Below are 13,980 nucleotides of genomic sequence, written 5' to 3' on the forward strand. Positions count from 1 at the left end.
TCTGCAGCTGTCCTTATTCCATGGTTATACTGATACGTCTCACTTTAGCTTCTCCATCTCAAATTTCAGGGTGAATTCAATTACATTAAGATCGCTTGCCCCTCAGAGTTCTTTTACCTTAAGTGCTCTAAATCGGTTCATTGCACAACACCAAATCCAAAATAGCTGATTCCCAGCTAGGCACAACCAGGAGGCTGGTGACCAGTGGTGGGCCACAGGGATCTGTTCTGGGACCCTTACTCTTAGTGACTTTTTTTATAAATTTCCTAGATGAGGAAGTAGAGGGATGGGTTAGTAAGTTTGCTGATGACACAAAGGTTGGGGGTGTTGTGGATAGTGTGGACGGCTGTCAGAGGTTACAGCAGGACATTGATAGGATGCAAAACTGGGCTGAGAAGTGGCAGATGGAGTTCAACCCAGATAAATGTGAAGTGGTTCCTTTTGGTAGGTCAAATATGATGGCAGAATGTAGCATTAATTTAAGACTCCTGGCAGTGTGGAGGATCAGAGGAATCTTGGGGTCTGAGTCGATAGAACACTCAAAGCAGCTGCGCAGGTTGACCCTGTGGTTAAGAAGGTGTACGGTGTATTGACCATCATCAATTGTGGAATTGAAGTTACGAGCCGGGAGGGAATGTTGCAGATATATAGGACCCTATTCAGAACCCACTTGGAGTACTGTGCTCAGTTCTGGTCGCCTCACTACAGGAAGGGTGTGGAAACCATAGAAAGAGTGCAGAGGAGATTTACAAGGATGTTGCCTGGATTGGGGAGCATGCCTATGAAAACAGGTTGAGTGAACTTGGCCTTTTCTCCTTGGAGAGACGGAGGATGAGAGGTGACCTGATAGAGGTGTATAAGATGATGAGAGGCATTGATCGTGTGGATAGTCAGAGGCTTTTTCCCAGGGCTGAAATGGCTGCCACAACAGGGCACAGGTTTAAGGTGCTGGGGAGAAGGTGCAGCAGAGATGTCAGGGGTAAGTGTTTTCCACAGAGAGTGGTGAGCGAGTGGAATTGGCTGCCGTCAACAGTGGGGCAGGATAACTTAAGAGACTTTTGGATCGGTACATGGAGCTCAGAAAAAATAGAGGGCTATAGATAACCCGAGTAATTTCTGAGGTAGGGACATGTTCAGCACAACTTTGTGGGCTGAAGGGACTCTATTCTGCTGTAGGTTTTCTATGCTTCTATGTTAACTCTTCAGAAGCAGGGAACATGACCCATAATGTGGAAATCAGCCATGAATGAGGAGGTTAACTACCAATGTCATTCTTCCTCAGCCCAGAGATTTCAGGGGAGAAGGGCATGTCAGATAGAATTGCAGTCAACTTGACTTCTTCAGTCTGCAGAGAATTCAAGGGAAACCTCTTCACCCACAGAGTGGAGACTATTTGGAACCCATCACCACAGGCAGAGCGAGAGGTGAACAACAGGGGAGAATTCAAAAGGACTGTCATGGAACAGAATCACTGGTAGGGTCCAGCCGGCCTGAGTTGACTGTCTACTGTACACTAGGTGTGTTATAAATTCACTAAGTACCGGAGACAGAGTTCAAAATAGAACTGATTTATTTGTCTCAGATCCAGAATATTAAACTCCAGTCCCATTAAAGGTGAATGTGCAGCAGAAGAAACTCCTCCCATGTCCAGTGACCAGGGTGCAGAACTGGGTGTGGTGAGCAGCAGCAATAATTGCAGAGTTCAGCACCGACAGTCACTCTCGAAATTGCATTCAGCAACGGTGATGGATAAATATCCAGCATGCAGCTTATTGAAACTTTCTCCCCAGTGTGAACCCGGTAGTGTGTCACAAGGTTAGATTACTGAGGGAATCCCTTCCCACATTCACAGCAGGTGAACCGTCTCTCCCAGTGTGAACTCAATGATGCACGTTTGATTGAGAAGGCTGAGAGAAACTCTTCCCAATGTCTGAACAGCTGAACGGCCTCGTCCCGGTGTAAACTCACTGGTGTCTCTGCAGATGAGATGACCACATGAATCCTTTCCCACATTCACAGCAGGTGAACGGCTGCTCCCGTATGAACTGACTGGTGTGCCAGTAGTTGGGATGACCGAGTGAACCCCTTCCCACATTCTGAGCAGGTGAACGGTTTCTCCCCAGTGTGAACTCGCTGATGACTCAGTAGATGGGATGACTGAGTGAATCTCTTCCCACAGGCTGAGCAGTTGAATGGCTTCTCCCCAGTGTGAACTCGCTGGTGTCTCTGAAGAGTGGATGACCGACTGAATCTCTTCCCACAGACTGAGCAGTTGAATGGCTTCTCCCCAGAGTGAACTGACTGGTGTACCAGTAGTTCGGATGACCGAGTGAATCCCTTCCCACAGTCTGAGCAGGTGAACGGCCTCTCCTCAGTGTGAACTGACTGGTGTACCAGTACGTCGGATGACTGAGTGAATCCCTTCCCGCAGTCTGAGCAGGTGAATGGCCTCTCTCCGGTGTGAAGTCTCTGATGTACCTTCAGTTTAGATGACCTAGTGAATCCCTTCCCACAGTCTGAACAAGTGAACGGCCTCTCTCCAGTGTGAACTCGCTGATGTTCCTTCAGTGTAGATGACTGAGTGAATCCCTTCCCACAGTCTGAGCAGGTGAACGGCCGCTCTCCGGTGTGAACTCGCTGGTGTGCCATTAGGTCAGATGACCGAGTGAATCCTTTCCCACAGTCTGAACAGATGAACGGCCGCTCCCCGGTGTGAACTCGCTGGTGTGCCATTAGGGTGGATGACCGAGTGAATCCTTTACCACAGTCTGAACAGGTGAAAGGCCGCTCCCCGGTGTGAACTCGCTGGTGAGCCATTAGGGTGGATGACCGAGTGAATCCTTCCCCACAAATTCAGCAGATGACCAGCCTTTGTCCAGTGTGAACTGACTGGTGTGTCCATGGGCGGGATGACCAACTGAATCCCTTCTCACACACAGAACAGAGGAATGGCCTTATCCAGTGTGAACTTGCTGACGTACCTTCAGTTGAGATGACTGAGTGAATCCATTCCTGCTGTCTGAGTAGATGAACGGCCTCTCCCCATGTGTAAAATGACGGGCGTGCCAGTCCGTCAGATGATCGAGTGAATCCCTCCCCACAGTCTGAGCAGGAAGGATGATTGAATGAATCCCTTGCTCCACTTCTTAAATATCTGGGCTGAGACAGCAAAACTGGCGTGTTGTTCTCAAGATTCCCGTAGACAAATTCCTTGCCATTTTTAACCTATGAAAAGATTTACAAAATCCATCAATGGGTGAAGAACAACATTTCAGATGAGATCACTTCAGTTGCTAAGGCGTGATCTGACATCACACTGTTACAGTGAAGTTCAACCCAAGTTGGAGAGAGAAATCATCTTCTAACTGGGCACAGTGCTGGTATCTGGAATGAGCATCAAATTCTCTGATAGTCTCCCTGTCTCATTAGGAATGGGGTATTTCTGCCATCTCCAATCTGTGACCTGGCTCAGTTTGACTCTCTCCATTGGTATTATTCCCTGTTCCCACTGAGCTGCATGGGTGCCTGGCCCCACAGTAACTGAAACACACACACACAAATAGCCGGCAGTGTATTGCATGTACCCACCACTCTCTGGGTAAAAAACTTACCCCTGACATCCCCTCGGTATCTATTTCCAAACACCTTAAAACTATGCCCCCTCATGTTAGCCATTTCAGCCCTGGGAAAAAAACCTCTTGCTATCCACACGATCAATGCCCCTCATCATCTTATACACCTAAAAAAGGAAATTACACATTATTTTGAGGATTTGTTAGAAGTCTACAAAATTATGAGGGTATAGATAGGGTAAATGCAAGCAGCTTTTTCCACTGAGTTTGGGTGGGATGACAACCAGAAGTCATGCGTAAGTGGGGAAGGGGAAAATTTAACGGGAACATTTGGCAAAGCTCTTTACTGAAATTGTCGTGAGAGTGTGGAATGAGATGACAGCACAAGAGTTGAATATGAGCTCGGTTTCACCATTTAGAAGAAGTTTGGATGGGATCCTGGATGGTAGGGGTATGGAGGGCAATGGTCCAGGTGCAGGTGGTTGCATTAGACAGCTTAAATGTTTTTCGGCATTGACTAGATGGGCCAAATAGGCTGTTTCCGTACTGAACTACTCCATGTTTCTATGACAGAGAAGCTGGTCAAACTTGTTTGGAAGGGATACGGTCGGAGTGACAAAGGAGCAGCAGTGGCTGGAGTTTCTGGGAGCAATTCTGGAGCTGAGTGATAGATACATCCCAAAGAAGTGGAAGCATTGGAAAGGCAGGAGGACACAACCGTGGCTGAAATGAGAAGCCAACATCAACATAAAAGCCAAAGAGAGGGGAAACAAAAGAGCAAAAACTATTGGGAATTTTTTAGAAGCTAATAGAAGATGACTAAAAAAAAAGTCATATGAGCTCAGGGCGTGGAATTATGATATTGTAGTCATTAATGAGTCTGGGTCCCCAAAAGTCTGAGGCATTGGGAAAGAAATGTCCCAGGCCTCATTATCTCTTGAAAACCAAGGTCCCCTGCACCAGTCACCTTTCAACTTTTATTTTGGCAGGCACATACAATCTCTACACATTCAAAATTTCCCTGGTGAAGGCCTCCCACTTACCAAGTGCTTCTTTGCAGAAAACAGCCTGTCCAAAACAATCTGATACCATCAAAATTGACCTTTCTCCGATTTAGAATCTCACCCCATGGACCAGACTTCTCTTTTTCCTTATTTACTTTAAATTTCATGACATTATTATCGCTAATTTCTGTCACCAGCCCTGGATCATTCCCTAATAGCTTATTGCACACTTCTACGTCAGGAATTCTACGTATTGATTAAGGGCACACTTGACAAACTCTACCCCATCTAGTCCTTTTACAGAATGGGAGGCTCAGTCAATATATGGAAAGTTAAAATCACTTTCTGAATTAATCTTTGTTTCTTGGCATGGTCTGCGATCTCTCTACAAACATGTTCCTCTACATCCCTCAGATTGTTGGGTGCAATCAAGTTCCAATAATGGCTACAATATCATAATTCCCTGTCCTGAGCTCATCTAGCTTTCTTACGATGCTTCTTGCATTGTGATATACACAGCTCAGCACATTCATCGCACCATGCTCAAACATTTGATTGCTGACTCTATCTGAGGTCTGAACAACATCTGACTGGTGTCAAGAAAACAACGTCTCCCTCATTGTCACAAAAACAAAGGAGCTGATTGTGGACGGAGGAATGGAGACAGGCTAACTCCTATTGACATCGCTGGATCTGGGGTTGAGAGTATGAACAGCTTTAAGTTCCTCGGCATAAACATCAACAAGGATATCACATGGTCTGTACATACCAGTTGAGTTGTGAAAGAAACACAACAGCACCTCTTTCACCTCAGACAGTTGAAGTTTGGGATGGTGCCCCAAATCCTAAGGACTTTCTACAGGAACACAATTGACAGCATCCTGACTGGCTGCATCACTGCCTTTTATGGGAACTGTACTTCTCTTAATCGCAGGACCTGGCAGAGAGTGGTGCAGATAGCCCAGCGCATTTGTTGAACTTCCCACTATTCAGGGCATTTTTAGAGACAGGTGTGTTAAAAGGGCCCGAAGGTTATTGGGGACCCAATTCACCACAACCACGAACTGTTCCTGCTGCTACCATCCAGGAAACGGTACCACAGCAAAAAGACCAACAGGCTCTGGGACATCATCTTCTACCAGGCCATCAGACTGATTAATCCATGCTGATACAATTGCATTTCTATGTCATATTGACTGTCCTATGTACAAACAATTTATTATAAATTACAAACCCCATTTCCAGAAAAGTTGGGATATTTTCCAAAATGCAATAAAAACAAAAATCTGTGATATGTTAATTTATGTGAACCTTTATTTAACTGACAAAAGTACAAAGAAAAGATTTTCAATAGTTTTACTGATCAACTTAATTGTATTTTGTAAATATACACAAATTTAGAATTTGATGGCTGCAACACACTCAACAAAAGTTGGGACAGAGTTAAAATAAGATTGAAAAGTGCACAGAAAAGTCATGCTACTGTGACAATTATAGCCACCTGGGCTCGGGAGTACTTCGGAAAACCATTGTCACTCAACACAGTCCGTCGCTGCATCCAGAAATGCAACTTGAAACTGTATTACGCAAGGAGGAAGCCATACATCAACTCTATGCAGAAACGCCGGCGAGTTCTCTGGGCCCGAGCTCATCTCAGATGGACCGAAAGACTGTGGAACAGTCTGCTGTGGTCAGATGAGTCCACATTTCAGCTAGTTTTCAGAAAAAAACGGGCTTCGAGTTCTCCGTGCCAAAGGTGAAAATGACCATTGGGATTGTTATCAACAAAAGGTGCAAAAGCCAGCATCTGTGATGGTATGGGGGTGCATCAGTGCCCACGGCATGGGTGAGTTGCATGTATGTGAAGGTACCATTGACTCTGAGGCGTATATTAGGATTTTAGAGAGACATATGTTGCCATCAAGGCGACGTCTCTTCCCGGGACATCCATGCTTATTTCAGCAGGACAATGCCAGACCACATTCTGCACGGGCTACAACAGCGTGGCTTTGTAGACACAGAGTGCGTGTGCTTGACTGGCCTGCTGCCAGTCCAGATCTATCTCCTATTGAAAATGTATGGCACATGATGAAGAGGAGAATCAGACAACAGAGACCACGGACTGCTGAGCAGCTGAAGTCTTATATCAAGCAAGAATGGACAAAATTTCCAATTGCAAATCTACTACAATTAGTATCCTCATTTCTAAAACGATTAAAAAGTGTTATTAAAAGGAAAGGTGATGTAACACAATGGTAAACATGCCTCTGTCCCAACTTTTGTTGAGTGTGTTGCAGCCATCAAATTCTAAATTTGTGTATGTTTACAAAATACAATTAAGTTGGTCAGTAAAACTATTGAAAATCTTTTCTTTATACTTTTGTCAGTTAAATAAAGGCTCACATGAATTAACATATCACAGATTTTTGATTCTATTGTATTTTGGAAAATATTCCAACTTTTCTGGAAATGGGGTTTGTAGTATAAATTACATAATGCACATTTAGACGGAGACGTAACATAAAGATTTCTACTCCTTGTGCATGTGAAGGATGTATGTAATAAAGTCAATTCAATTCACCCTCTCCACTAACTGTTCTGCCATTCCCACTTCAACTTATTTTAACCACATCACCCTTCCCCCCACACTAGCACTAGCAATCCTTACCACTAGGATATTATTCCCCTTTTGTTCTGTTCCCCTAACGAACAAATCCCCTCTCATCCCTTTGACTTTCCTCTGCCAGGTAATCCCCCCAACAGTTTCCTAAGTGGTCCACCTGCTGTTGTGCGGGATAGCAACAAGGGTGCTCTGTGATGGCTATTTAAACTCTTTCCCCTTCCTGACTCTCACCCAGTTTCCAGTGACCTGCACCTTAGGTGTAACTCACCTCTCTTCATGTCATATCTATCACCCCCTCCAACTCCTGGATGATCCGGAATTCATCCATTTCATGTTGCAACTCCTTAAAGTGCAGGGTTACAAGCTGCAGCTGGATGCACATCCTGCTTGTGAGGGCATCAGGGACACTGGAGGTCTCCCCACCTTCCCACCATTGACCTCTCTAATTTGTAATGACCAGTGTGCACCTAAATCTTGTACTGTGCATTTTTATACCCAGCGATAACATGTGCACAGTGAATTTTATATAGAGAGATTAATTTTAACAGCTGTCGATAAGAACTTTGATCTTCTCTGGGATCGATCGAGTTCATCTGCGCTCTCACACAACCTATGTAGCAGGCCTGTAACGGGTAATGAAGGATTTTCTCACCAGAGCTTTTGCACATTTTCCACATGTACTTTGCTTGCAAAATTGCGCTTCTATAAGTCAGATTTCCAAATGTCACTCCACTTCTTCCCACTTGCAAATTCTCCAGCAACTTCTGCATCGCCACAATACACACAGGTAACACCAGTTTCTATATTGGACATAAATATTTCTCCTGAACCCTCCTGAGAAATTGAGGATATATATAAAAAATCATTTTGAACCTATGTAACCTCTGGTTAAAAGAATAATTGGGACTGAATAGGAATGTTTGAACTGAAGTAAACTCTGTCTTCAGCGGTTAGCTAAGACAGGCTCATTAGCATTTCTCTGCGGCTTGCAGAGAGACAGACTGAGAGCTGATAACATTGTACATTGTACCCTCGTTTGAGTACAGAGAGGACTACTCGCTGATAAGGACAGGAATGAACATCTGCCTGTAATTAAGTCAGGGCCTTGCAAAGGGAATAACTGATTTTCATTTTTAAAATCTTTTTTATTAATTATTATTAAAGATCAACAAAATTATTATTAAAGATCGAGGATCAAAAGTTTGACTTCTGATTTTCTCCAAACTAAGACATAGCATCACCTGAGAGAACCATTTTATCAAAGTAGGAGCAGAAGCATCTTTCCATTTCAACAAAATAGCCCTTCTGGCCAATCATGTCACATGTTGGTCCGATAGAGAAATACCCTGAATACATTGAGGGATTTTACCAAACAAAACTGTCAATTTATGAGGTTATAAATTAATTTTTAAAACTTTAGAAATTGTCGAGAAAAAAGATTTCCAAAAATGTTTCAATATAGAACACGACCAAGACATGTGTGTCAATATAGCTGTCTCAGTTTTACATCTATCACACTGACTATCAACATTCGGAAACATTTTTGACAGTCTCTCCTTTGTCAAATAGTAATGATGTACAATTTTAAATTGAATTAAAGAGTGACTGGCACAGATCGAAGAAGAGTTAACCAACTTCAAAATCCGCAATCAATCCTCTGTTATCAAGGTCATGTTAAGCTCTGTCTTCCAATCTTGCTTAATCTAAAGTGAAGGGTAATTATGCTGTTGTAACAATAAATTATAAATTTTCCCAATAAAACCTTTCACAAAAGGGCTCATTTTTGAAATAAAATATAACAGGACAGAATCCTGTATATATGGAAAATTACTTAAATATTCTTGTAAAAGAGACAGACCTAAAGATATTGCAGGAAATGTGAATACAAGAGAGAGTATTTAGTTGCTAAACTCTCAAAAGACATCAATCGGCCATCTTGGAACAGATGAATGAAGCAATAAACTCCTTTATTCCTCCAAAGAAGAAAGGTAGGATCTCTTAATGAAGGTTTAAATAAATAATTTCAATAAACTAAAAAGTTTAAATTTTTTGAGATCAAAAAAAATTACGAAACTGGAACCAAATTCATAATGACTGCTTAATCACAGGATATAAATTTAATTCAGCAATTTTGGCCAGTTGTACAGGTATAGAAGGTCCTAATAATGAGGTTAAATGAAACTGTTTCACAGCTTTCAATTCCAAATTAACAGCCCAATAATACATTCTTAAATTAGGCAGAGCAAGACCTCCATCCTCTTTTAATTTTTGTAAATGATATATATCAATTCTTAGTCTTTTATTTTTCCTGTCATGGTCTGGACCGTGAAGTCTGCATTCCGGTTAATGGTCCGGTCCATCAACCCTTGCTCCAGGTTTTCCTGTCTACCCTGTTTCTGTTCCTGTTGAGCACTAATTGAGGCAGCTATTTCTCGTTGGGGCTGGCTACATTAATACCTCCAGAGACCAGGGCATGGCTGCCAGATATTCTTGTCCTTACTCCTTGTACCCTTTCCCCTGCCTTCTGTTTTCACGCCTGAAGCCCTGCCTTGCCTTGCCGGTAACTCTCGCCTCGCCTCGCCTGTAGTCTTGGAGCCACCCTGTACCTAGCTCCCTTCCTGTCCCTTGCCTCTGCTGGGTAAGTAAGGCCGTCTTGCCATTACCCTGCGGTTGGCTCTGTCCCTTCCTGTCCCTAGCCTCCGTTGGGTAAGCCAGGCTGTATTGTCATTACCCTATGGTTGGATCTATCCTTTCCTATCCCTTGCCTCCGTCGGGTAAGCCAGGCCATATTGCCATTACCCTACAGTTGGTTCTGTCCCTTCCTATCCCTTGCCTCTGTTGGGTGGTGATCCACGCCCTGCCCAGCAGGAGCTTCAAGACCCCAAGCCTTGAGCCTCACCTCAAGTCTCCAGCCTCCAGCCTCGCCTCAAGTCTCCAGCCTCCAGCCTCACCTCAAGTCTCCAGCCTCCAGCCTCGCCTCAAGTCTCCAGCCTCGCCTCACCTCAAGCCTGAAGACTCCAGCCTCGTCCTGCCTGCCAGCCAAGTCACGTCCTTGCCTACTTGTGGGGTCTGAGCCAGAGGCAAGACCCAGGTTCTGGATCCTTCTCCAGTATCTGGCTCGGAGTCCAAGCCCGGGCTGCTAGCTCTCTTGTCCAGTCCTGTTCTGGGTTCCTGGTTTTTGTGTCAATGTCCTAGCCCTCGCCCTGTATCCTAGTCCTGTCCCTAGTACTTCAGTGTCTGTGTCTTCCACTTGGGTCCGTTCCCAGCCACCACCTTATGACAATTCCAAACAAAAGATGAGATAATAGGGTTAACCTGATCAAAAAGCTTCTTAGTTAAAAAAAGGGATATTTTGAAATACATATAAAAATTTTCGTAAAATCATCATTTTAACTGCATGAATTCGGCTGGCTAACAAAAGTGTAAGTGGATTCCATCTACAAACTTTAAAAGGAGTGTCATCATATATAGAAGCAGAATCATTTAGAGGAAATAATTCACTTTTATAAAGGTTTAATTTATATCTCGAAAACTTTCCAAATTCGTTTAATAGTTTCAATAAACTAGGAATGTATTCTTCAGGATTTGACATATAAACTAAGAGATTGTCAGCATAAAGGGAGATCTTATGAATAGTCCTATTTATGAAAATCCCATGGATATCTTTAGCTTCACAAAGTGCAATAGCCAAGGGTTCCAGCACCAAATTAAATAACAGGGGACTTAGTGGACATCCTTGCCTCGTACCCTGCGAAAGCCGAGAAAAAGGAGATCTGCAATTATTGGTAATAAGTGTAGCAATAAAGCTTTCAGATATCATTCTAATCCACTTATTAAAATTAATACCAAAGCTGTATTTCTCCAAAACGTTAAATAAGTTTTCCATTCAACTCTGTCAAATGCCTTTTCAGCATCGAGAGAGACAATGCATTTGGGGAGTCTTAGAAAAGGATGAATATATAACATTTAACAGTCTCCGAGTGTCCGAGAAAGGAATAACGGCCCTTTACAAAACCTGTTTGGTCCTAAGAGATCATTTTAGCTGGTATATTCTCCAGCCTATTAGCCATTATTTTTGAAAGAACTGTAGCATCCTTATTTAATAATGAAATAGGTCTATATGAAGCACAGTGTGTAGGGTCTTTATCTTTCTTAAGAATTAAAGAAATAGAAGCTTCATAAAATGTGGGAGGTAACTCTCCTATCAAAAAAGAAGCTTTAAGCATTTCCAACAAATATGGAGAAAGCAATTTTTCATTCTTTTATATAATATCCTACAGAATAACCATCCAGTCCAGGAGCTTTACCAGATTGCACTGGAAAAAAAGCTTTCTGAATTTCATTTTCAGTGATAGGAGCATCAAGAGTTTGTTGATCATCAACAGAAATTTGAGAAAAATTGATCTTTTGTAAACAGGCATTCATTTTAGAAGGATCAACTGAAAACTGAGATTTATAAACGTCAATGTAAAAGTCTTGAAAATTTGTATTAATGTCTTCATAATTACATGATAAACTACCATCTCTCTTCTGAATTTTTAAAGTGTGTCTTTTGGCTGTAGCTGCTTTTATCTGAGATGCTAACAGCTGATTATTAGCATCTCATTATGACTATTATTAGCAATGATGCCTACCTTTCCGATTTCACACTCTACTGATATCACCGACAACATTTTTGGTTTAAATCCTTATCAGAAGGGATTAATAGCAACTATTTATGACATAATTATGAAAATACAGCCAGGTAGATCTGATAAATTTAAAAATGAATGGGAAAGGGAACTTCAACTTCACTTACCTATATATCTTCCTCTATATGGGCTAACTATATTATGATACAATTTAAGGCAGTGCATAGGGCCCACATATCTAAAGTTAATCTAGCTCGTTTTTACTCCCATATAAATCCTATTTGTGACAGATGTCACTTTGAGGTGGCTTCTTTGAATCATATGTTATGGTCCTGCCCTCTCTTGGAAAAATTCTGGAAAGCTATTTTTGATATTATTTCAAAAGTTTTGCATTTTTATTTACAACCCCATCCTATTACAGCAATTTTTTGTTGGCCAATGATGGAACATAGACCTTTATCCTCTTCAGCCTGTCAGATGGTTGCCTTTGTTACATTAATGGCCAGAAGGTCCGTTTTATTGAATTGGAAAGAGACCAACCCCCCGACTACATTTCAATGGTTTTCCCAAACTATATCATGTTTCAATTTAGAAAAAATCAGAAGTGTAATTTTTGATCCTTCGGTTAAATTTGAAGAGACTTGTAAGCTATTTATTCAACATTTTCATATGATGTAGTTTGACCTTTTCCGAATCCTTTTTACTAACTTAGAATATGTGAATAGAGGAGCTGAGCTGACGACATTAATGAATGTATTCGATCTAATCTAATATATTGGTTTTGTTCTGTTTGCTTTTCTGGGGGGTTTAGCAATTAGTTCTATTTTTTAGCTCTCTTTTGATTTTTGGGGTTCTTCTTTGCAACATCCCTTTCTTTTTATTTATTTTTTTCTTCATGATTAACTATATTGAGAGTTTGGAAGTCTATTACACATGTACTATTTGTAGTACTTTGTATATGTTTATTAACAATAAGGTAATTCCAATCTCTTCATATCACTGTTGTTATTATGTTTATGAACTTGGTAGTCATAGTCATACTTTATTGATCCCGGAGGAAATTGCTTTTCGTTACAGTTGCACCATAAATAATAAATAGTAATAAAACCATAAATAGTTAAATAGTAATATGTAAATTATGCCAGGAAATAAGTCCAGGACCAGCCTACTGGCTCAGGGTGTCTGACCCTCCAAGGAAGGAGTTGTAAGGTTTGATGGCCACAGGCAGGAATGACTTCCTATGACGCTCTGTGCTGCATCTCGGTGGAATGAGTCTCTGGCTGAATGTACTCCTGTGCCCACCCAGTACATTATGTAGTGGATGGGAGACATTGTCCAAGATGGCATGCAACTTGGACAGAACTTGAAAATTTCTGTCCAAGTTGCATTCTGTCCAATAGAAAGATTTAAAAAGAAAGCCTATTATTTTTATCTCCAAACACATAAAATTGACTTTTCAATGTAAGCAAATTTCTGTCATTAGAATAAGTTGATCATAAATTATATTGTGATGGTAGTTCAACCCTTTGTTTGAATAAATCACTGTTAGGAGAGATTGCATAATTATTCCGCAAGTCTTTAATTTGTTTTGAAATCTTATCTAACTCTGTTTTTGTCCGTTTCTTAAGCTTAGCTAAATAGGAGATATCTGAACACGCAAAACACTGTATGCTTTAAATATATCCCATATAATCAATTTTGACACATCTCCCATATTATTAAAAAGAAAAAAAAATTACCTGAGTCTCAATAAATTTGACGAAGTCCAAACTTTGTAATCAATTTTCTGGAAAACGCCAAGGCAAATATGCTATAACGACATAATTCAATTCAAAAGCTAAGTTTAAAGGCGCATTATCCGAGAAAATGATAGCATCATATTCACATTTCTGGACTTTGGACAGAAATCGGAGATCAGTTATAAAATAATCGAATCTCAATTTTTTTTTATATGAACATGTGAAAAAAAAAAGAATAATCTCTATCATTTGGATGCAATGTCTCCAAACCTCAACCAGGCAATAATCAATTAAAAAGGAGTTAATAAGTGATGCAGAACAACTCGGAAGCCACTGATTGGTTGAACTCTTGTCAATCAAAGGACTTAAACAACAGTTGAAATCACCAAACATTAACAACCTATATTCATT

The 13,980-nt window shown here is 41.4% G+C and overlaps 1 protein-coding gene across 1 annotated transcript; it reads right to left on the reverse strand.

Annotated features, from left to right (window-relative positions):
* Nucleotides 1-1,585: 1,585 nt before the first annotated feature.
* LOC140193050 (uncharacterized) lies at nucleotides 1,586-13,664 on the reverse strand. The gene is made up of 2 exons (XM_072250495.1): nucleotides 13,570-13,664; nucleotides 1,586-3,225 (listed from the first exon to the last, which is right to left on the reverse strand). The coding sequence occupies exon 2, from the start codon at nucleotides 2,815-2,817 to the stop codon at nucleotides 2,014-2,016; it is 804 nt and encodes a 267-aa protein (XP_072106596.1). The 5' UTR covers nucleotides 2,818-3,225; nucleotides 13,570-13,664; the 3' UTR covers nucleotides 1,586-2,013.
* Nucleotides 13,665-13,980: the final 316 nt, after the last annotated feature.

The sequence above is a fragment of the Mobula birostris genome, unplaced genomic scaffold (assembly GCF_030028105.1).
Source record: "Mobula birostris isolate sMobBir1 unplaced genomic scaffold, sMobBir1.hap1 scaffold_3691, whole genome shotgun sequence".
NCBI lineage: Eukaryota > Metazoa > Chordata > Chondrichthyes > Myliobatiformes > Myliobatidae > Mobula > Mobula birostris.

What these genes read in the sequence shown, in the direction of transcription:
- LOC140193050 (XM_072250495.1), bottom strand. Translation starts at nt 2,817, where the DNA reads ATGGCTCACCAGCGAGTTCACACCGGGGAGCGGCCTTTCACCTGTTCA.